The following is a 25660-nucleotide window of genomic DNA, read 5'->3' on the forward strand; positions in this document are numbered from 1 at the left end:
TTACAGATACGTTGAAAACATCCAGGTGGAGGATAAACATGTGTTGATTTTTACATTAAAGGAACACTACAGAGTCAGGATAACAAACATGAGTGTCACTCACTCCCTCTTGCCCCCTTTAGCCCCTAAGGACCAAACTTTTGGAATAAAAGGGAATCATGACATGTCACACATGGCACGTGTCCTTAAGGGGTCAAAGGAGCACTATAGGGTCAGGAACACAAACATGTATTCCTGACCCCATAGTGTTAAAACCACTATCTGGCCCTTTTTGCCTCCCTAAAGATAGTAAAATCTTACTTGTATTCATGTCTGAAGCTGCTGCCTCTGCCTGTGAACTTCCTCCAACCTCTGACATCAACAGAAGTGGTGACCTGATCCAATCACGATGCTTCCCCATAGGATTGGCTGAGAGTGACAAGCAGGCAGATCAGGGGCAGAGCCCGCACAATTCAAACTCAGCCCTGGCCAATCAACATCTCCTCATAGAGATTAATTGAATCAATGAATCTCTATGAGGAAAGTTCAGTGTCTGCATGCAGAGGGTGGAGACACTAAATGTTTGGATGCATTTTAGGCAGCCATGTACCCAGGAAGGATCTCTAACAGCCATCTGAGGAGTGGTCAGTGGAGTTATCACTAGGCTGTAATGTAAACACTGCATTTTCTCTGAAAAGACAGTGTTTACAGCAAAAAGCCTGAAGGTAATGATTATACACACCAGAACACATACAATAAGCTGTAGTTGCCCTGGTGACTATAGTGTCCCTTTAAGTGTAATTTTGCACACTTCACAAAAACATACGTTTAAATATAGAGACGAGTAAGCATTATATTACAGACTAGTAACAGTTCCTTGTAATGATTTATTTTTCATCGGAAAGATGTAAAACAAAACATGTAAGTAGGTATTAGCATTGAAGCAGCTTGACAATGAGAGGCATCACGTTCCACTACTTTTTTTAGCTTTTAGTTTTTTTTATTTACTAAAGTAGATTCACTTATATACAGCCCTACATTTTGAAGCACACATTGACAAGTAAATACGCACACACGAACAGGTACAAATTGGATGTAGTTAGAGTGAATGTTAGACTCTTCCCTTAAACTGACACTCCACTGCCCAAACACAATATAAATAAAAATCACTGTTTAGTAGATATACCACAATTTAAAACTAAAGTGTATTTAATTATGTTATTTTTCCATTGAGGCATATCTTAAAACAGCTTGCAAAAATTGCAGTTCTGCCTTTGCATTCATTCCCTTTCACTTTTTGTGGCTGTCCAATCACAGACTTCCCAATACAGCTCAATGAGAAGTGTTTGCAAGGCAGGTGCTCTCAGCAGCTGCTGCCTCTTGAGTTTAGCTCCACTGAGCTAACTAAACCAGGAAGTAACAGAACCTGTTTGCTGAAAAAGCCAGGGGGTGTAACCAGGTTTAATAAAAAAAAGTCTCAATTTTAAAATCTGCACTTTTTGCAAAATGAAATAAAGAGGAAACCTAAAGCTTTTTAGCAAGATAAAGGTCATTAACAACAGACTTGATGTTGTATATGATGAGCTGGGGCTTTGCTGGCCCAAGTTTGTTTGCTTCCTATGTCAAAAGTAATAAAAGTGTCCCACAATCCAGAGGAGCAAAATTCTACCAACGGAAGTTTTTCTTACACAAAGCAGCTTTCGGACCTCCCTTCTTTTAATTAGAATAATGAAAAATGAATAAACAAATTGCATTAACAAATTTCTTTCTAGACTCTGTGCTGCTTCCTCGTTGATTTATTGCATCTCTAAGTACCTGAGCTTAGAATTAATGGGATTGAAAAAGCAATTAAAAGAGTGAAGACAAACATAGAATGGAAAGGAGAGAGAGGAATAGGCCAAGTCAGGAGAGGTGGAGGGAGGGGGCAGGCAGCATGGAAAAATAATGATGTCTCCGGCTTGAACAAACTTGCATTAGTCTGAAAACAAATGCACATGTCCATTACCTTAGTGTTAAATTTTTGCAGTTCTCAACGTCATGTTGTTTGCTCCAAATCTCACCTTTTGTTCCAAATACAGTATTAATATAACCCATAACTATAATCAGCTGCCTTGAGAGCTTGTAACGGGATATTCAGCCACTTTAAAAGGCCTCTGGGGCCAATTGACCCTCCCTGACCATTGTGACTTAGTCTCACTGTCCTCCAAACTGTTAGACATTATCAATAACCTGTCTACCAAGAATTCCTAAGAATTTATGGATAGGCAACTCCCCAACATGTTCTGCTGGCATTACTTATTGTGGACATCCAAATTTTAAACTGTCACAACAGACTTTGTAGAGGTGTCAAGAAAACTAATAAAGGAAAGGATGACCAATGAGTTATGGTGAACAGTCCTCGTAAGGGAAACTTTTGCCCCAGCCTGTGATTCAAGAATAGAATGATAGAATCTGGATTGTTCCTGGCATTAGTACAATCTGTTCTTTCCCAGAGTGGAAAACCTGTTTCTGAATGGCTTGAGGTCTGCAGTACAATTAATGGTACCTAGAGTTTCAATAAATTCTGGTAATTTCATCTAGCATTCCACTCAGTGGGTGAGCAACATGAGAAGCCCTAGCAAAGGAAATGGCAAAGGTTTGTTACCACTGAAAGAGGAATCAAACGGATTGCTTAGTTTGGACCTAAAAATAAAAGGCCTTTTCAACGAAATTGAACATATAATGTCTGTGTAACTATATGATTTACAGTGAGGGACTCATTGACATGCAAATCAATTGAAAAAAAATTTGACATGCGTTTTTCTGTTTTTTTGTTGTTGTTATTCTGTCTCTCACTGTTAAAATACACGTAACATTAAAATCATAGACTGATAATTTCTTTGTCAGTGGGCAAATGTTCAAATCAGCAGTATGTGATTTCTCTACAGAAGTCATGATGTGTTTTTTAAAATGGTTCTTTTTGAAAGTGGTGGACTGTTTAGAGGGAATGGTTTATATTGTGTAAAAACATTTTCACATTGGTGTTCTTTTGTAGAGCCTAATTCCATGAAGATAAAAGCAGATTGGTTGGTCATCACTTCCCATCAATGTAAGTCAGTAAGAAAACAAATGTCCCATTGTAGAAATAGTACAATATTGTATATTGTATTGTATGTGTTTGTGTCTTTACCTTTTTTTTTTTTTTTTTACCATGCACTTTTTAAATTTTTTTTATAACCTTTGTATCTCTGCAGGTCTATATCCGTTCCCTGGAGTCTACTTTCTGTCCCAGGTATATGGCTCTTCTTCTTCTTGCCCAACGTGCACATGTACGTCGCAGACGTCGACCACCTCAGGAGCGAGTTTTTCGGGCCCGAACACAGTTCCTCAACCTACCTGAGGAAGTGGTTATGCAGCGTTACCGCCTCCACCCTGCACTCATACGCGACCTCTGTCATTTACTGGAGCGTGACCTCCAGCCCTCTACGGGGCGTTCGCATGCCCTTCCTGTCTATGTCAAGGTGACAGCTGCCCTGAACTTTTACACATCGGGTACATTCCAGACTCCAGCGGGAGATGCAGCAGGCATTAGCCAAGCCAGTATGTCCCGTTGTGTAACACAGGTTACAGAAGCCATTGTAAGACGAGCACACCGTTTTATTCGTTTCCCACGAGGTCGTGTCCAGCGCAGATCTGCAGTTCATGACTTCCAGCGGTTATATGGATTTCCAGGCACTGTGGGAGCTGTGGGGTGCACACACGTGGCATTGAAGCCTCCTTCTGATCATGAGAGCCGCTACCGAAACCGTTGGCGTTACCATTCCATGCATATGCAGGCAGTATGTGATGCAAAAGGTACACTGACACACATTGTGGCTGAATATCCAGGGTCTGTGACTGAAGAAGACATTCTGGCACAATCCAGCTTGGGGCACATGTTCCAGAACCAGGGAAAAGATGAAGAAGCATGGCTGATAGGTGAGAGTAAATGTATCAACTACTTGGAAAACATTTAGTGTTAAATATTATATGGGAGCTATTCCTTATTGGGACTACATACTGCCAACTTCTATGGAAGTGAGGCTTCACTCTCAGAAGATTGTTAAAGGGGAAATATCTATACACCAAAACTGCTTAATTAAGCTATAGTTGTTTTGGTGACTATAGTGTCCCTTTAAAAAAAATTAGCCAAGGTAAACTTAAATGAACGATAAAATCATGTAAACAGGATATGGCCACAGCCAAGAGGACCGGAGAAATAGACTGGATGATCAGGGTAAATGAGGTCTTATTCATAATTAAGTTCCTAAACAGCCAAGTAGGCAGAGCTAACCCTATAGTGATGCTGCCATGGAATAGCCCAGATATAATATATCAACTACTTGGAGAATGCATAGAGTTAATAAAAATACTTAAAAAAAAATAAAAGGTAATAAAGGGACATTTTGCTTTGAAAGAAACAATGACACTTAAATCATTTCTTTTTTTTTAATTTGTTTTATCGGAGTCCCATTATGCGTCATTCAATGGTTTCCACATTGAAAAATCTGGCATGGCACATGATAGGTATATATATTTTACATTCCATGGAACCTGCTCATGTCTCACCAATATGTGAGTAGTTTTAATTTAAATGTATACACAGGTGATCTTATACAAAGTGTGCTTTTTATGGATTTCTCATAGAAATCCAGATTTTAATATCCTACATACATTGTTACAGGAATTCATTTTTCTTTAAACGGGAAACGTTAAGGAGCTCACTATAATAAGAAGCAGAAAACAAGGAAGTGGCAGTAAGTCTCTCAAGGCTTCCCAAAACCTTGTGCAAATATAGAAAGCAATAGAAAGTTTAAGAACAAAAATAAAATAAAACACATATGTACATTTATACATACGGCAAATAGAAGTCTTCATACACAGCAGGGGTGACCAAAAGTTAGATCCCCAGATGTTTTAAAACTACAGCTTCCATGATGCTTTGTCATTTTCAAGGCATCGGAGAATCTACCTTTCAGGCAGCCCTGATATACAGAGTGTTACTTTGCTTGAAGGCAAAAACAAAATGGGGGAAAAAAAACAAGTGCTATAATGGCAGAAACCATTATTACTTAGTAGAGTGGCAGTACTGTAAACAAGTGGGTAGTCACCTCCTTAAGTGGACTAGTAGCTCTGCAAATTAAAGTAATTAAATTAATTTCCTTCTCCCTGCCTATAAAAGGCCATACCTCCAAAACATCCCCAGTTATCTAAATAACCATACGGAGACCAATCAACTGCTAAAAAATATTTATTCTCCAATGGGAGGGAAACATGCAGTACTTCCACTCTACTAAGGAAAATAGAATTTACAGTAAGTAAAATTACTGTTTTTCATGTCATGAGTGGCAGTACTGCAAACAAGTGGGATATGACAAGATCCGTGAACACCCGCAACAGGTGGGAAATCAATAGGCCTGGAGCACATTTCACCCAAAAGCAGCTTCCGAGGAAGAGAATATATCCAGCCTGTAATGTGTTAAGAAATAATGCAGGGAAGACCAAGTTGCAGCCTTCTAACACCCTCTTAACATCCTGGCAGTGCCATTTCTTCTCAGAGTCAGAAGATTGAGCTTGGCAGAAAGAAGGTAGAATGATAGGTTCGTTAAGGTTACGTCTGGAGACAACTTTTGGCAGAAAAAACTGTTTCGGGTGTAAAACCACTTTATCTTGGTGAAAAATTAAACTCAGAGGAGGATGATGGAGATTACAATTCTCCAACCCTTCTAGAGGTAACTGCCACCAAACATTATGTTTTCATTGATCACATTTTCAAAGGTATAGTATTCAGTTGTTTAAAAGGAGGACTACACATAGCCTTGAAAACAACAGACAAATCCCATGTGGGAAAAGAAGAAAGCTTTGGAGGACGTTTCAGAAAAAACACCTTTAAAAAAACCTACGAATGAGCCTGTTGGCTGCCAAATCTTGAAGCAGGAAATGGCCGAGGGCTGACACCTGCACCTTAGGAGTAGACACACTAAGACCAGCAGAGAACACGTCTTGCAAAATTGAAAGGATGCACGGAACAGATGGATTAAAAGAGAGACAACCATTCTGAGAACACCAATACAGGAACTTCTGCCAGATCCTGAGGTAAATATGAGAATATCACTAATACTGTCAGACATGCCCTGGGCTTTAAGGATCATCCTTGCAGCAACTATGCCATCAGTTGGAACAGTTTTTTTGGTCTCCACAGGAAGATCTTTGTTTTCCAGAAGGTCGCTCAAACAAGGTCTATTACCATCCGATCGACCTCCGAGAACCAGCTCCTGTTTGGCCAAAAAGGTAAAATCGAGGAAAAAAAGGTGATTGCGCAAGTTGAATATAGCTCCACAGATTTTGTAGAACGTCCCTAGGTTCTGTAAATATAGAACACCAGCATAGGGTAGTATGTTTAAACATAAAATATAAAAGCGAGAAGCTTGGAAAAACTATTTATAGAGCATTTTTGAGTTTGCTCTAAACTATGCAGGCAGAATGCATCAATCAGATGTGCATACAGGGAGTGCAGAATTATTAGGCAAATGAGTATTTTGACCACATCATCCTCTTTATGCATGTTGTCTTACTCCAAGCTGTATAGGCTCGAAAGCCTACTACCAATTAAGCATATTAGGTGATGTGCATCTCTGTAATGAGAAGGGGTGTGGTCTAATGACATCAACACCCTATATCAGGTGTGCATAATTATTAGGCAACTTCCTTTCCTTTGGCAAAATGGGTCAAAAGAAGGACTTGACAGGCTCATAAAAGTAAAAAATAGTGAGATATCTTGCAGAGGGATGCAGCACTCTTAAAATTGCAAAGCTTCTGAAGCGTGATCATCGAACAATCAAGCGTTTCATTCAAAATAGTCAACAGGGTCGCAAGAAGCGTGTGGAGAAACCAAGGCGCAAAATAACTGCCCATGAACTGAGAAAAGTCAAGCGTGCAGCTGCCAAGATGCCACTTGCCACCAGTTTGGCCATATTTCAGAGCTGCAACATCACTGGAGTGCCCAAAAGCACACGGTGTGCAATACTCAGAGACATGGCCAAGGTAAGAAAGGCTGAAAGACGACCACCACTGAACAAGACACACAAGCTGAAACGTCAAGACTGGGCCAAGAAATATCTCAAGACTGATTTTTCTAAGGTTTTATGGACTGATGAAATGAGAGTGAGTCTTGATGGGCCAGATGGATGGATTGGTAAAGGGCAGAGAGCTCCAGTCCGACTCAGACGCCAGCAAGGTGGAGGTGGAGTACTGGTTTGGGCTGGTATCATCAAAGATGAGCTTGTGGGGCCTTTTCGGGTTGAGGATGGAGTCAAGCTCAACTCCCAGTCCTACTGCCAGTTTCTGGAAGACACCTTCTTCAAGCAGTGGTACAGGAAGAAGTCTGCATCCTTCAAGAAAAACATGATTTTCATGCAGGACAATGCTCCATCACACGCGTCCAAGTACTCCACAGCGTGGCTGGCAAGAAAGGGTATAAAAGAAGAAAATCTAATGACATGGCCTCCTTGTTCACCTGATCTGAACCCCATTGAGAACCTGTGGTCCATCATCAAATGTGAGATTTACAAGGAGGGAAAACAGTACACCTCTCTGAACAGTGTCTGGGAGGCTGTGGTTGCTGCTGCACGCAATGTTTATGGTGAACAGATCAAAACACTGACAGAATCCATGGATGGCAGGCTTTTGAGTGTCCTTGCAAAGAAAGGTGGCTATATTGGTCACTGATTTGTTTTTGTTATGTTTTTGAATGTCAGAAATGTATATTTGTGAATGTTGAGATGTTATATTGGTTTCACTGGTAAAAATAAATAATTGAAATGGGTATATATTTGTTTTTTGTTAAGTTGCCTAATAATTATGCACAGTAATAGTCACCTGCACACACAGATATCCCCCTAAAATAGCTAAAACTAAAAACAAACTAAAAACTACTTCCAAAAATATTCAGCTTTGATATTAATGAGTTTTTTGGGTTCATTGAGAACATGGTTGTTGTTCAATAATAAAATTAATCCTCAAAAATACAACTTGCCTAATAATTCTGCACTCCCTGTATATCTGCGTTAGGTCCCTCCAGGAGGTGTTTGCAGTCCTCGGTCAGGAAGATCAGGAACCAGGTAGCCAGATGTAGATATAATAAATATAATTTATTAATACACAATAGAAAACAATAAAAAGCGTTTTGACCCAATATAGAGGGTCTTCTTCAGGTGCAATATGTAGGTTACAACTAGAATAGCTCTTGTTTTTATATGACAAACAATTAAAAAATGATTACAGGCATGTATAAAACAATCCCTCCCCTTTTCCCATATAAGGAATACTTCCGGTCTTAGTCATGTATTTCCACCTCCCCCAAGATGTCCACCATCGCCCCGCATTCTCTATATGTCCGTCTTGACCTTCTCAACATAGCCGCAATACGCAGCTAACTCCGGTTCATCACTTCCGGTTTTCGTCCTAGTCGGCAGTCGGCAGAGTCCATACAGTGGCCATATTTGAATAGGGAAAGTATAAGAGCAACAGAAGAATCAAATTATTAGATATTAATTCAGTCAAAATATGATATATTATCAAAAAGAATAGAAGGTGAGATGTAAAATATACATATAAAGTGCTAACAGTTAAAACTAAAATATAATAGAATAAAAAGGTCTATATAAAAAATAAAGCATATCACTCAATAAAATTTAGCCATATAGGACACATTGTATAAAAAATATATACAATAAACAAATAATGCTTAACAGACATACAGATAAGAATGTAAAAGCTAATTGGGACTAGAAATAAAAAATTGTTTTATATTATAAAATGGGACCTATCTCAAAGTCAATATTTAATCCTTTAGGACATAATGTTTGGAGCTCAAAGATCCAACTAGATTCTTTTTTACTTAGATTAAATGTAGTATTCCCTCCTCTCATATGGGTTTGAACCTGCTGTATTGCTGTAAATTCTATTTCATCAGGATTTGAATTATGTTTGATCAAAAAATGATTAGACACACTATGATTTAAAAAAACATTTTTTATATTTTTAACATGTTCGTACATCCTTGTCTTTAAGGGTCTGGAGGTTTTACCTATGTATTGTAAGCCACAGGTACATTGTAATAAATATATGACATTTTTAGAGTCACATGTAGTTATGTTAGATACAAAGTTATTTTTCTTTTTTATGCTCACTTTGGTATTTTTGCAGGCATAACAATTCCCACAATGATAAAATCCCTTCGCTGTCTTAGAACAATTAATTAAAAAAATATTTCTGTCCACTTCCTGTTTCTGTACATAATTAGACGTTAAAATCTGCTTTAAATGTCTTGCCCCTCTAAAAATAAACTTGGGGTTATCGCCAATAAATTCGTGGACGTCGTGGTCTTGCTTTAACATTTTCCAATTTTTCTTTATAATCCTTTTTAATGACCCTATATTACTGCAGTAATCAAAAATCATCAGGATTTGCTTAGTTTGTGTGTTTTGATCCCTCTTTTTATAGTTTAATAGCTGGGGTCTATCCAAATCTTTAACGTTATCTATATCTTCCTGAAGTTTTTCCTCACTATTTCCCTTTTGTAAAAATTGTTGTTTTAAAATTGACGACTGTGCAATAAAAATCGACGTGGTCTGAGCAGTTTCTTTTTAGTCTTAAAAATTGACCCTTGGCGATATTCTGAAGCCACGGATCATGATGACAGCTACTAGTTTCTATGAAACTGTTTACGTCCACTTGTTTAAAAAAAGTTCGGGTTTTAAAACGTTGTTCAGAAACATAAATATTAAGATCCAAAAAGTCTATCATTTCGGGGCTTACACTCTTCGTAAGATTAATCCCCCATTCGTTAAAATATAAGTAATTAAAAAACAAATTAAAATGTGCTTCAGACCCTTTCCAAATAATAAAAATATCGTCTATATAGCGCCTGAATAGGACTAGGTTTGCTCCCCAGCTATGTCTCTGGTGTATGAACAAATTTTCCCAATAGGACATAAATAAGTTGGCATAGCTGGGGGCAAACCTGGTCCCCATAGTAATGCCTCTAGTTTGCAAATAAAAATCGCCGTCAAACCAAAAAAAGTTATTGGTTAAAATCATCTCTATTCCTTTAACAATAAAATCAATCTGAATATCTAAAAACTCATTTGACTGATTTAAAAAGAAAGTGACTGCCTCTATTCCTTTTGAATGGTCTATTATCGTATATAAGCTTGTTACATCACAAGTAATCAATAAAAGGCCTTCCTCCCATTTTTGTTCTTCCAAGATTTTTAGAAGACTCATCGAGTCGTGCAAATATGAGGGACATGTTCTAACTAGCTGTTGGAGAAAGAAAAAAAATCGATAAAATGGAATCTTTCCCAGAAACAATTGGTCTGCCTGGTGGATTAACTAGACTTTTATGTATTTTAGGCAAAACATACAGAACTGGTATTTTGGGGTGTTTAGTCTGAAGGATTGCTAATTCATTCTTATCTAATACCTCATTCTCGAGGCCTTCTGCCAATAAGCTCTCATATTTTATTGTTATCTCAGCAGTGGGATTTTTATTCAACTTCTTATAAGTAGTAGTGTCTCGAAGTTGTCTTCTTATTTCATTTAGATAATCTTCCTTATCAAGGACTACTACCCCACCCCTTTTATCTGCTGGCTTTATTACAATAGAAGGGTCCCGTTTTAAATCTTTTAACATTTGTTTTTCTTTTTAGGTCAGATTCTGTTGATATTTTGAAAGGGGTTTTATTTGTATAACTCTTCGAGGCACGCCTTTTCAAATACTCGCATACTTTGTGACTTAAGGTGTTGGGGGTAAAAGGTAGATTTTTTCTTAAAATTAGTATCAAAAATCTTTTTATTTATATTGGAGGTGTCAGGAGCTTGTATCTCCTCTATATTGCTGTCCTCTCGGTCATTTGTAAAGAACTTTTTTAAACAATGCTTCCTCGTGAACCTATTTATATCAATAGGCCTCAACCTTATTGATATGGCAACTAGGGGCATACTTAAATCCCTTTCTTAAAATGTTTTCTTCTATTGGTAGAAATGTTTTTTGGGATAGATTAAAAATTGTTATTTCGGGGCGTGGCTTGGACGCCGAGGCTAATGGCGGCGTAAACCGGGAGCTCCCCACAGGCTCAGCACATATCCTCGCCCGATAAGCACTACAGACCACCGAAATGGGAAAAACTCACCGGACATCGCAGGCCAATCAGCCCTCCAGCACCCCGAAGGGGGCACAACATTCTGCCATGAGGCAATTTCTCGTGCCGCCGGCCGAGCTGCCAGCCCAGGCCTCCAATGACTCCGAGGCCTCGGGCCTTTCCCGCCCGCCATCACCACATGTCGACCACCTAGGGGGAAGCCACCCCCAGCCTGAATGGATCGAGATGATCCGGAACCTGCCCACCAAAGCCGACCTGAAGGAGGCTAATGCCGCCCTCCATAAGTCCCTCTCAGAGGAACTGCGCACCATGCGGGAAGACATCCAGGGCACCCAACAGAAGGTAGCCCAATTAGAAGCCGACTGCGACCACATGGCAGCGGCACAATCTGCGAATACCTGCACACTCCAACAACAGGGAGTCCAACTCCGACAAATGGCGCAGCACATAGAGGACCTCGATAACCGTGGGCGGAGGCAAAACATACGGATCAGAGGTATGCCAGAGGAACTTGATCAAACTACCCCTATCAGGGACACGCTGTCAGAATTATTCAACAACCTCCTCGGCCGACCACCTACCACCCACATAGAATTTATTAGGGCACATAGAGCCCTCAGGCCGAAAGGACCCCCAGATGCCCCCCCTAGAGACATCATTTGCTGCCTTGCCCACTTCCAGACAAAGGAAGACATCCTACACAGAGCCAGGGACACCATACAGGTGATCTCTAATGGGGTAGAGGTACAACTGTTCCCAGACTTATCGCCAGCGACACTTGCCTACAGGAGAGCGATGCGCCCTCTCACACGGGCACTGCAGACTAACAAAGTCAGATACAGATGGAACTTCCCCACGGGGCTACAAGCAACCACTCAGAACGGACCTTTCACTGTGAAAAGTGAGGGGGACATGGAAGACCTTCTCAAAGAACTACACCTCACGCCGATTCAAATGACCTGGCCCGACCCACTGAACTTTTACTCCTTTCCACAGGGGCCGAACTCCCCAGCTCAAATTCAACAGCAACGAGTGAGGAGATCCCGACAACAAGCCACGAGGCCGTCGGGTGCAACGCGCTAATGGCCCTTAGCGGCTGTTACCCGAGACTGGACATTGTGAAAGACTTGGCCTAACACTGCAAGGCCCTCCTGCGCACTCCCGACCACGTGCTCCCCAGAGACACTACCCGAAAAGATCACCGTACGGAACCAATGCAGCACTGTGGAATTACAATTTAAAGCGACCCTCCTGACGGGCCGCACCACCACATTAGCGGAACCCCCGAGTATTGGGGTGGACTGAGACTAGTAATGCCGGAGCCGGCATACCGAACTGATGAGAACCCTTGCTCGCAAGTACACCAGGGTTGAAAGGGAGGGGGAGGGGGGTGGAGGAGACCTAACTCCCTGGCTGGGGCCCGCCGCCGCCACCCACCCGGCCACTAACGACCCTCGGCGAGCGGGCCGGGGGGGGGTGGAGCCGGCGGGCCACACCTGGGGAGGGGGATCCGGGGAGACCCGGAGCTACTGGAACTAGGGGTAGCCAGAACGCAGACATGACACAACACCGATAAAGAGACGACAAGGACTCACAGTACCAACACACACAGGGGGGTGACGATAACGGGGGAGACCTCAAGATCACACACTATGCAAGCCCCGGAGCCAAGACTGAGCGTCCAGACCACTGACGGACAGGGAACACACAACACACACTACCCGCTGAAGTAGAGGCCAAGAAGGGGGCCTACACAGAACAGAGGGGGACGTGCGGGCGGGGGAGACGCGGGAGGGATCCGGGATAATGCACAAGGTAATAGGCCTGTACAGGCAAGCTTCACAACAACCACAGCTAGTTCACCAAACCACTGTTAATGTTTTGATAGACTCGTTGTCTAATGTACGTAATGTTAATGTTTTACTGATGTTTCCGATGTTATCGCTAAATACCGATGGCTTTACTCCCATACAGGCCACGTGGCCACACAACCTCAGGCGAGGATTACGACACCAACCACATACGAGACGCGCATTGGAGCCGCAGGGGACCGACACGGGTCTGTGACGGCAACAGGTGACTAAGGAGAGATCCGACGGTTACGGACCGGACACAGACGTTGCCCGCTAGGTGAGCCTAGACCTCCTTTCACTACCCCATGGGACGGGGCGTCAACCCAAGGTGAGCAGCCCGCACGGGTCACAGGTGGAACCGTGCGCCGCAACTCCCCGACGCCCACACCCAGACGCCACCTCAAGGTGACGAGACCGACATATCCCCCCCACCCCCGTTACGCCCCTCTCCACCCCACTCCTCCATTCCCCCCCCATCCTACGCTCCTCCACTACTGACAGAGGGGCCCCACCAGGTCAAACATGGCACCGACCCCCGCCCAACTCACCATCATGACCATTAATGCCAGGGGACTCAACCAGCCCGAAAAACGGACCGGGGCCCTGAGGGACTTTCACGCCCACAGGGCCTCGGTGGTCATGATCCAAGAGACACATTTCAGGAAAGGCGACAGACCAAAACTGACGAACCACCACTACCCTCACGGATACTTTAGCGACTACCATGGGGGCAAATCTAGAGGGACAGCCATCCTAATAAACAAACGAGTGCCGTTCCAGGAGGGGGGGTGCCTCACAGACGAAGAAGGTAGATACCTCTTCCTCAAGGGCAAGATAGCTGAGCAACCCTACACATTTGCTACCATATACGCCCCCAACAGAAGACAGTGCCGCTTCCTACTCCAGACACTACGCAAACTGCACGCGTTCGCTGAGGGGACGCTGGTGCTGGGGGGGGACTTTAACATCACACTAGACCCAGCCTGGGACTGCTCCTCCGGCACGTCCCACACCTCGCTGCAACAGATGCACTCCCTCAAGACACTCATTAGGAAATACCGGCTGATAGACTGCTGGAGAGCTCATCATCCCGACGAAAAAGACTTCACGTACTTTTCCCACCCACACCAGACATACACCAGAATAGATCACTTCTACACCACACAACACGCACTACCCCTAGTAGAAGAAGCAACGATTGGTGTGGCGACGTGGTCGGACCACGCACCTGTCACCTTACGCTTAAAATCCCCGCTCTACCGACCCACCATCACTAAATGGAGACTCAACGAGTATCTCCTGACCAGGACAGACCTCACGAACCACATCGGGGAAAAAATCAGGGACTATTTCCTGGACAACCCCCCAGCACTGACGTCCCCGACGGTTAGATGGGAAGCCCACAAATGCGCGATACGGGGACACTTCATACAACAGGGAGCCCTACTCAAGAAACACTCTGAGGCCCGCCTGACCCAGATCCTGACAGACATCCAACACGAGGAAGAACTCAACAAACACTCACCACACACCACACACCAAACGAGACTCCTACAGCTAAGGCGCGAGTTAACCTCGCTGCTCCACTCTAAGTTCCACAGGGACGCGATAAGACACAAAGCATTCTTCTCCATACATGGGAACAAGAGCGGAAAACTCCTAGCCAACATGCTTGCCAAAAAGAGACAGCTCACATACATCGACAGAATCAGAGACAAAAGTGGCAAACTCCATCGCCTCCCGACCGACATACTAACCGCAATACGGACGTACTACGCCGACCTATATTCCCTACCGCAACCACACACAGAGACGGCGAAAACACGACTACGGGATAAAATACGCACATACCTCAACGCACACGCATCCCCGACTATAGACGACAAAACGGCATCGCTGCTGGACGAACCAATCACACTAGCAGAGCTGACACGGGCGATCAAACAAACTAAACCGGGCAAGAGCCCGGGCCCTGACGGCCTCCCGCTAAAATATTACAAGACCTTCGCGGATAGCTTATACCCGCCACTAGTAGACTCCTTTAATGCGGTGAGGGAGGGCCAACCCATCCCCAAGCAAGCCCTGACAGCCCACATCACCATAATCCCCCAAGGAGGGTAAAGATGGGGAACATTGCGGGAGTTACAGGCCAATCTCCCTCATCAATTGCGATGTCAAACTCCTTGCAAAGATCCTGGCGACGCGGCTGCAGTCGCACATCCCCAGACTGGTCCACCCAGACCAGGTGGGGTTTGTGGGAGGTCGCGAAGCCAGGGACAACACCATCCGAACACTCACCCTCATGCACGGCAGGGGGGCGGGAGCCGGGGGCCTTCTCCTGCTGTCCACAGACGCGGAGAAGGCCTTCGACAGAGTCGGTTGGACATATCTTTTTGACACTCTGACACATGCGGGCCTGGGAACACACATGATGCGATGGATCACTGCCCTGTATCACGAGCCGACGGCACACGTCCTCGTCAACGGGGCGCTGACCCCCGAACTCACAATACACAACGGCACCAGACAGGGCTGCCCCCTATCCCCCTTGTTGTTCGTCCTAGCCCTAGAACCGTTCTTGACGCACATCAGAAGCAACACTGACATCACAGGCATCACGACAGGCGACGTCCACCATAAAGTGGCCGCCTTCGCAGATGACCTGCTATTCTTCATCACCAACCCAGAAATAACCCTGCCCAACATCCAACAGGCCTTTAAGGAATTCGGAGAGATCTCAAATCTAAAAATAAACTATGCTAAATCCCATATCCTGAACGTCAGTGTCCCCAACAGACGCGCCGACCCCATACGCCAGAGCTTCCCATTCCAATGGGCAGACCAAAAGATCAGGTACCTAGGAACCTGGCTGACCAAGGACAGCAAAGACCTCTTCCAAGCCAATTTCGCCACCACACTCACCACCTTCCAAAAAGACATGAAAGAATGGGCGCACCCACATATATCCTGGCTCGGGAGGGTCCAAGTCATTAAGATGAATTTCCTCCCACGCCTGCTATACTTATTCCAAACCATCCCAATTAAACTCCCCGGGGCGTTTTTTGCCACACTAAAAACTGCCATGATCACGTACATCTGGGATGGTAGACGTCCCAGGATGAAAACCGCCACTCTAATGAGACCAAAAGACATGGGGGGCCTAGCACTGCCGGACTTCCGCTCATACCACACGGCCACGCATCTCCAAAGGGTGATGGAATGGACGAAGAGCGGAGTCCATAAAATGTGGAAAGTGGCGGAGGAGTCGGAGGCGAACATGCCACTAGCAGCCATACCCTGGGGCAGGAAGGACCCAGACACCCGAGCCATGTCCCCATACATTAGATCCACCCTGGACATCTGGCGCAAAGCGGCGAAAACGCATAACTTGGCGCCTTACCCCTCCCCCCTGACACCTCTGGTACACAACGCAGACTTTAAACCGGGCCTCGACCCGAAAGCATTTCAAAACATCCTCCTGACCCCGATACCGAGACTACACCACATCACCACTAACGGCAAATATTACACTATTACAGACTGAGACACCCACTGCTAAACCTCTATTCATGGGGAAATGGGAAGCGGCACTGAACACGACGTTCACAGACGCAGAATGGGAGCAGATATGCTACCTCACTCACCACTGCTCGACACACAGCAAGACCCAAGAGACGGCATTTAAACTCCTGACGAACTGGTACCGCACCCCACACCTCCTTCACAACATAGACTCAGAACACACTAGCCTCTGCTGGAGGTGCGAGAAGGAAACAGGAACTGCAATTCATATATGGTGGGAATGCGAAACAATTAGACCGTACTGGGAGGGCATACACGACATCTTAAAGATGTTCTCGGACGCGCCCCCCCCCCCGGAACCGGCAGCGATGCTCCTTCACCACACCACAGTACCTAGATCCAGATACAAGAGATCCATGACAGTTAGGATACTAAACGTAGCTAAACAGATAGTCCCCCTCTATTGGAAACAAAAGACCGCACCTCCGTTGAAGGTATGGTTCGCCAAGATGGAAGAACTTAGGGCAATAGAAAACCTGATCATGACAGCCTCAGACAAACCCCAGACTTACGCTGAGACCTGGACATTGTGGCTCCTCGAAACCGCCAAAGACACCTTCCTAGAGAAACTCAAGGACAGAGACATGACCGAACCCCGACCCCCCCCCCTAATACTGCCTAGAAAGAACGCGACTCGAGACTGGAACCCATGACTGAACCACCCTAGAGCTCCAATGCGCACCTCCAATCCACCACTACAATGAAACGATTACTTTACGCTGCTCCCTTATACAGCACGTACTCACCACATTATACTTCTAGACACAGGTTAACGCACCTACCGCAGCGGACGAACTCTACGTCTAGATGCAGCACACATAGCCAACAGAGCCCGAACGGGAACGAGACCCACAACCAAGTACTGCAGCACTCCCCCCCAGGAGGCGAAAGCCACCGCGAGACTCTAACACGCAGTAGGGACGCAACCAACCCACACGCATCGAGTAGGATGCACACAAAGCTACATACCCATATGTTACACGGGACCTGCGAGTCCGACATTAAAGGGGGCCTGCGAGCCCAACTAAGCATGCATATTGCTGTCCCTAACAAAAGACATAGCGCACAGTATGCTCTCGCACAAGCACCTAAGAAACTGTATACGCCTGACAACTCCCCCGTGAGGGCCTGCGTGCCTGATGACTTCTTTCATTGTAAGGTAAATCTGTTTACGTGCTCTACTATAATTAGAGACCTGCGTGTCTCAAAATCCTGAACAAAAACAAAATAAAAATTATATTTACAAAAAAAAAAAAAAAAAATTGTTATTTCATTATGACGTCATTGGCGTGCGGCTCCCAGTTTGCGCATGCGTATTATTTTTGTCTTGCACATGCGTCTCCCATCGAATGCGCTTATATGCGCTACCCTGGAGGCCAATTCTTATATATCAAAGTTTAAGGGTGTACCACCCATATTCTATACGGTGTACATCCACAAAAGACAATTGCAACAAAACCTGTTTAATCTAAAATAATGCAAAAGAATGGATAATAAATGCTAGTACACTTTTCATCCTGCTTATATGTATAAAAAAAGTAAACATGAAGTAACCTACTGTTATTGCAGGTTACACAGATAGGTATTATGAGATATTGTCAGCATTCATCTATATTCCAAATTTGGAAGTGTTTATGATACCATACAGTTTGGCATTTGTTGTATATTAGTTAGCTAGCTCTTGTCAGGATTTTTTATGCATGGAGTTATATTGGACGCTATAGGATACATTTTCCTCTAATTATTAATTTTTTCACAATTGTTTTCACTTTTTGTGTATATATTTAAATACTTATGAAATACTTTTTGAAAATCATCAATTATTAAATACAATATTATATGTCCAAATTTATTGAGTGCGGTATCATTTATTGGTTTATGATTATTAGGAGGCTAATGGGCTGCCTGGATACCTTGCACCAATATGGATAAAAGAGTGCCTGTATATATGACTTTTTTGTATATAGATTCCATTTTATCTGTTTTGTCACAATTTATCGATTTTTTTTCTCCAACAGCTAGTTAGAACATGTCCCTCATATTTGCAAGACTCAATGAGTCTTCTAAAAATCTTAGAAGAACAAAAATGGGAGGAAGGCCTTTTATTGATTACTTGTGATTTTACAAGCTTATATACGATAATAGACCATTCAAAAGGAATAGAGGCAGCCACTTTCTTTTTAAATCAGTCAAATTAGTTTTTAAATATTCAGATTTATTTTATTGTTAAAGGAATAGAGATGATTTTAACCAATAACTTTTTTTGGTTTAACGGCGATTTTTTTTGCAAACTAGAGGCACTGCTATGGGGACCAGGTTTGCCCCCAACTATGCCAACTTATTTATGTCCTATTGGGAAAAATTTTTATACACCAGGGACATAGCTGGGGAGCAAACCTGGTCCTATACAGGCGTTATATAGACAATATTTTTATTTTTTGGAAAGGGTCTGAAGCAGATTTTAATTTGTTTTTTTTAATTACTTACATTTTAACGAATGGGGGATTAATCTTACGAAGAGTGTAAGCCCCGAAATGATAGACTTTTTGGATCTTAATATTTATGTTTCTGAACAACGTTTTAAGACCCCAACTTTTTTTAAACAAGTGGACGTAAACAGTTTCATAGAAACTAGTAGCTGTCATCATGATCCATGGCTTCAGAATATCCCCAAGGGTCAATTTTTAAGACTAAAAAGAAACTGCTCAGACCATGTCGATTTTTATTGCACAGTCGTCAATTTTAAAACAACAATTTTTACAAAAGGAAAATAGTGAAGAAAAACTTCAGGAAGATATAGATAACGTTAAAGATTTGGATAGACAACAGCTATTAAACTATAAAAAGAGGGATCAAAACAGACAAACTAAGCAAATCCTGTTGATTTTTGATTACTGCAGTAATATAGGGTCATTAAAAAGAATTATAAAGAAAAATTGGAACATTTTAAAGCAAGACCACGACGTCCACGAATTCATTGGCGATAACCCCAAGTTTATTTTTAGAGGGGCAAGACATTTCAAGCAGATTTTAACGTCTAATTATGTAGAGAAACAGGAAGTGGACAGTAATAATTTTTTAATTAATTGTTCTAAGACAGCGAAGGGATTTTATCATTGTGGGAATTGATATGCCTGCAAAAATACCAAAGTGAGCATAAAAAGGAAAAATAACTTTGTATCTAACATAACTAAAAAAAAGGTTTAATATTAATTATTTTATTACGTGACTCTAAAAATGTCATATATTTATTACAATGTACCTGTGGCTTACAATACATAGGTAAAACCTCCAGACCCTTATAGACAAGGATGTACGAACATGTTAGAAATATAAAAAATGGTTTTGTAAATCATAGTGTGTCTAATCATTTTTTGATCAAACATAATTCAAATCCTGATGAAATAGAATTCAGAGCAATACAGCAGGTTCAAACCCATTGGAGAGGAGGGAATACTACATTTAATCTAAGTAAAAAGGAATCTAGTTGGATCTTTGAGCTCCAAACATTATGTCCTATAGGATTAAATATTGACTTTGAGATAGGTCCCATTTTATAATATATATATATATTTTTATTTCTTGTCCCAATTAGCTTTTACATTCTTATCTGTATGTCTTTTAAGCATTATTTGTTTAATGTATAAATTTTTTTATACAATGTGTCCTATATGGCTAAATTTTATTGAGTGATATGCTTTATTTTTTATATAGACCTTTTTATTCTATTATATTTTAGTTTTAACTGTTAGCACTTTATATGTATATTTTACATCTCACCTTCTATTCTTTTTGATAATATATCATATTTTTACTGAATTAATATCTAATAATTTGATTCTTCTGTTGCCCTTATACTTTCCCTCTTCAAATATGGCCACTGTATGGACTCTGCCGACTGCCGACTTGGACGAAAACCGGAAGTGATGAACTCTAAGGAGTTAGCCGCGTATTGCAGCCATGTTGAGAAGGTCAAGACGAACATATAGAGAATGCGGGGCGATGGTGGACATCTTGGGGGAGGCGGGAATACACGGCTAAGCCCGGAAGTATTCCTTATATGGGAAAAGGAGAGGAATTGTTTTATACATGCCTGTAATCATTTTTTAATTGTTTGTCATATAAAAATAATATTCTAGTTGTAACCTACATACTGCACCTGAGGAAGACCCTCTATATTGGGTCGAAACGCGTTGTGCTTTTTATTGTGTATTAATAAATTATATTTATTATATCTACATCTGACTACCTGGTTCCTGATCTTCCTGACCGAGGACTGCAAACACCTCCTGGGGGGACCCAACACAGATATATGCACATCTGATTGATGCATTCTGCCTGCATAGTTTAGAGCAGGGCTGTCCAACCTGCGGCCCCCCCAGATGTTGCTGAACTACAACTCCCATGATTCCCTGGCTATCTATTTCATTGAAAGAATCATGGGAGTTGTAGTTCAGCAACATCTGGGGGGCCGCAGGTTGGACAGGCCTGGTTTAGAGCAAACTCAAAAATGCTCTATAAATTGTGAGTTTTTCCAAGCTTCTCACTTTTATATTTTATGTTTAAACATACTACCCTATATTGGTGTTCCATATTTACAGAACCTAGGGACGTTCTACAAAACCCATGGAGCTATATTCAACTTGCGCAATCACTTTTTTTCTCGTTTTGTTTACTTGTATATGTAAGTGTATTCAAGTGACTGTACACTTAGGTGTTATTGCTGCATGCTGCACTATCAGCACATTCTGTTAACTAGCGCCACCCCTTTTTTCCTTTTTATCTTTCTAAAAAGGTAAAATCGCCAAGATCCTGGCCCCATATGATCTTATTTTCTGCACAATGTGGTGGATCAAAGCTACTGGAGGAAAAAGATACGCCATGCTGAACTTCCATGGCATTGAGAACCCGTCCAGGATGTAAGGATGATCTTCAGTAATGGAAGCACATTTTTGAAGCTTCGCATTTCTTCTTGTGGCCATTAGATTGATATCAGGTAGACCAAAGTGCTTGACCAGCTTCACAAAGGCTAGGGGGCGAAGAGACCATTCTGACTGTGTTCAATGCAGTCGGCTTATATCATTCCGTGATTATATTGTCTGATTCCCTTGATGTACGTTGCTGAGATTGATTCTAGATTTTCCTGAGACCAAGTCATGATTTCTGAACAATGAGACTGGAGAGAAAACACCTTCGTACCACCCTGTCGGTTTAGGTATGTGACAGTTGTGACATTGTCTGACTGAATTCTCACAGACTTTCCCCTTATGACTGGTTTGGAAGCTACAAGGGTGTTCCAAACAGCTTTCATCTCTCTGAAATTCGAGGACTGAGCAGCTTCTTCCGTAGACCATATTCCCCGCTGAAAATGGGATCCTGGATGTGCCCTCCAGCCTTTTATCAATGCGTCCGTGGTAATGATGATCCAATTTCTCTGTTGGAAGGACAGACCGATTTCTAAAAATCTTGACTTTTTCCACCAATTATCCAAACCTGCATTATAAATAACATGAGGATTTTTAAAATAGAGACTTTAGTTAATCTCACCTCAAAAAACCTCACTACCGTGTGGGAGGGCTGGTGACACGGTGTACCACTGCTAACAAACACTCTTGGTGAAAGAAGGGCCATGTACAGAATAAATAGGCTTAAAATTTTGCGCCAAAAAATGAAGTTCCGAACCACGCATGAGCAGTAGTGGTCGGAACTTCAGTGGAATGCAAGGCCACCCGGGCATGCGTTTAACTGTGTGCAGGCGCATTGCCTGCAATGAGATTGGAGGGCCGCCTGGGACCTCCTAAAAGCATTAGCCGGCATCAAATCTACCCTCCACTTACACTCTGTAACGAGATGTGGAAGGGCGCCACTCAGCTCACCCACCCCGGGGAGCTTTCGGATCTTGTTCCCCCAGGCATCATCCCGTGAGCCTCACCAGCCTTGATCTGAGCTACCTGTCTATCCCGATGCCGGGACAAGAACTGTGGATGTTTTGGAGGTATGGCCTTTTATAGGCAGGGAGGAGGGAATTAATGTAATATCTTTAATTTGCAGCGCTACTTGTCCACTTAAGGAGGTGACTTCCCACTTGTTTGCAGTACTGCCACTCACAACCGGAAAATAACACTCTGTATATGAAGACTTCTATTTGCCATATGTGCGTACATTTGCACGGGTTTTTTTTTTTCATTATTAATTTTTTGTTCTTTCAAAGTGTTTGTTAAAAATTGTTCTTTAGTGCTCGTTATAGGGACACTCCAGACACCTACACAGCTTTAATGCATACAATTTCTTTTGCCCTCATAATTAAGATGAATTTTGCATGCTCAATTACTTTTAATTAAACATTTTTAAAAATGCTGCTTTCTGCACCACATCCTGAAAGCCTGGCCGTATCCCCCTTGCTGGAGCTCATTTGCCCATTTTATGCCTGTACATCATTAATACACCATTTTTACTGCACATTTATTTTATCCATTATACAATCTAGGTAGAACTAAAAATCACTAATAAGTCAAATGATATGTGATGCCCATGTCTTCTGATTGTAAACAGTTAATCGTAGTCTTCGTTGTAGCATTAAGCTTATCAATTATAAAAAAGGGATATGGCTTGTGTGGGCCAAGGACAAGCTGAAAGTATGCTATTTTTTGTACTAAAACTTAGTGTTAATTCAGAAGTGGCCTCCTTTTGATAATGTTATATAGACAGCAACTGTGTGTATGTTACAAGTGCATGGAGCTAGATTCCCATAGCAGTCTCCCCTTCATATCCACAAAATAATATTCGTAAAAGGGAACAGCAATTTACTGCTACCGGGCAACAGTGTAATGTTTTTCATCAGAGTAGGGACACTATTGGTACAACAACAACTTTAGCTTAAAGGGACTCTCCAGTGCCAGGAAAACAATCTGTTTTCCTGCTCACTGCAGGTCCCCTCTCCCTCCCACCACCCATCCCCAGTTGCTGAAGGGGTGAAAACCCCTTCAGTCACTTACCTGAGACCCCTGCCGATGTCCCCTCGGCTTTCCATAGGGGAAATGGGGAATTGAGCGCTGCTGGAGGTCCTCACACAGCGTGAGGACGTCCAGCGACGGTATAGCACTATGAAGCAGGAAGTGCCCTCTAGTGGCTGTCTAGTAGACAGCCACTAGAGGAGGAGTTAACCCTGCAAGGTAATTATTGCAGTTTATAAAAATAAAAAAAAAACTGCAATAATTACAGTTGCAGGTTTAAGGGTAGTGGGAGTTGGCACCCAGACCACTCCAGTGGGCAGAAGTGGTATGGGTGCCTGGAGTGTCCCTTTAATAAAGCCGTTTTGGTGTATAGAATGTGCCCCTGCCATCTTACTGCTCAATTCTCTGCCATTTAGAAGTTAAATCACTTTGTTTATGCATCCATGGCCACACCTCCCTTTATGTGACTCACACAGCTTCCTAAACACTTCTAATGTTTACACTTCCTTTATTGCAAATTCTGTTTAAGAATGGATCTCCTGCACAGTGAATAGCTTTCTAGACCGTGTAAGAGCCCCCTGTATGTAATTTAAGATCACTTTACAATATAGGAGGGGGGATCTTTAAAGTAAGTTTTGGTTGTGATTGAAAATAAAACCATTCTATTTTAATGCAGTCTGTGAGTCACAGCCAGGGGAGCTGTGACTAGGGATGCATAAAAAGAACAAAGGGATTTAACTCCTAAATGGCAGGAAACTGAGCAGTGAGACTGCAAGGACATGATCTATACACAAAAAACTTTTCATTAAGCTAAAGTGTTTTGTTAACTATAGTGCCCCTTTACACTATTATGTTTGATATAAAGGTCATATTTTCTTCATTTTGCTATGTTCTCATCTATATTATATACAAATGATAAAACAAGGACATTAATGCATAATACATTTTGGTTTTCCCATAATACATTTTGGTTTTCCCATTATTCACAAACGGTTTGCTCTTGTGTAGTAAATTGTAACATTGGCTTTAAATTTGCAGTGTGATTAGGAGCAGACTTCTATGTGTCCCTAAGCCCCATGGACACAGACTATCAAAGCGTATCAGTCTTCTGGTTGTAAAGCACAACAAATTTTATCTTACATGGTTTTGCAGTGGTGTTCATTCTAATAAACTGTACAGTAGGATTAAATGGAGTCATTTTTTTGAAAATGGGGTTTGGGGGGCTGCAACTACAGCATACACCTGCTCTTACAATTTCATATTCCTCTAAAATTCTCTAGGAGGGCGCTGTTATACCCAGAAGCCTTGGCTGATGACCCAAATAGAAAACCCACAATCACCAGCAGAGTTGAAGTATAATACCTCCCATGCAGCAGCCCTCAGTGTAGTCTCTCGTGCATTTTGCTGTTTGAAATCAAGATTCCGGTGCCTAAGCAGACGTGGAGGATCGCTACAGTACAGCCCATTAAAAGTTAGCCAAATATTTGTGGCATGTTGTGTACTGCATAATATGGCACTAAGTCATGGCCAAGAAATTCCAGTAGAGGAGAGAGATGATGAAAGTGAAGGAGAAGCTGGGGAAGAAGGCAGTGAAGAAGCTGAGCTAGCACGTAGAGAGCTGCTAAAACGACATTTCAGCTAGAGGTATTGTTTTTGGGGGGGGGGGGGGGGGGGGGGAGGTTATTAGAAATGGTAAAAAAGCAAGTGTGTCGCATTTCCTGTGATTTTTGTTCATTAGACATTCTCCACTAAATTATTTTTACATTTGCAACTGTCAGGCCTTGCATGAATTGGTTTGCCTTTAAAGAAAATTATTATATAATGCACTGCCAAATTAGAAATTTATAGATGAAACGTTAGGTGTGGCAAAAGGACATTGTTCTATACAAATGTGCAGAATTGTGGCAACAACGCTGTGGAGTTCAGAACACTATACGTTGGGCAGAGGAAGCTTCCAGGAACTCCAAGTAAGTATCTTGAACCAAACAATTGCTTTAAATTTTGCCAGCAGAGCATATATTAAATAAACACGTACCTGATGACGAAGACCCCTTTTCAGGGTTTTTTTCACCTATGCTCTGGAGTTTTGGGGATTTATGTACAAATAGCA

General features: G+C 42.4%; 1 protein-coding gene across 1 annotated transcript in view; it reads left to right on the plus strand.

Moving 5' to 3' along the window:
* The window catches only part of LOC134579090 (putative nuclease HARBI1), a 48801-nt gene that overhangs the window by 18672 nt on the left and 4469 nt on the right, over positions 1–25660 (plus strand). The window contains exons 2-3 of the mRNA XM_063438253.1: positions 3213–3936; positions 24831–25194. Coding sequence (XP_063294323.1) covers positions 3255–3936; positions 24831–25192 — 1044 coding nt within the window. The 5' untranslated portion in view covers positions 3213–3254 and the 3' untranslated portion in view covers positions 25193–25194. The remainder of the gene's footprint in view (positions 1–3212; positions 3937–24830; positions 25195–25660) is intronic.

This window comes from Pelobates fuscus, chromosome 12 (assembly GCF_036172605.1).
Source record: "Pelobates fuscus isolate aPelFus1 chromosome 12, aPelFus1.pri, whole genome shotgun sequence".
Taxonomy (NCBI): domain Eukaryota; kingdom Metazoa; phylum Chordata; class Amphibia; order Anura; family Pelobatidae; genus Pelobates; species Pelobates fuscus.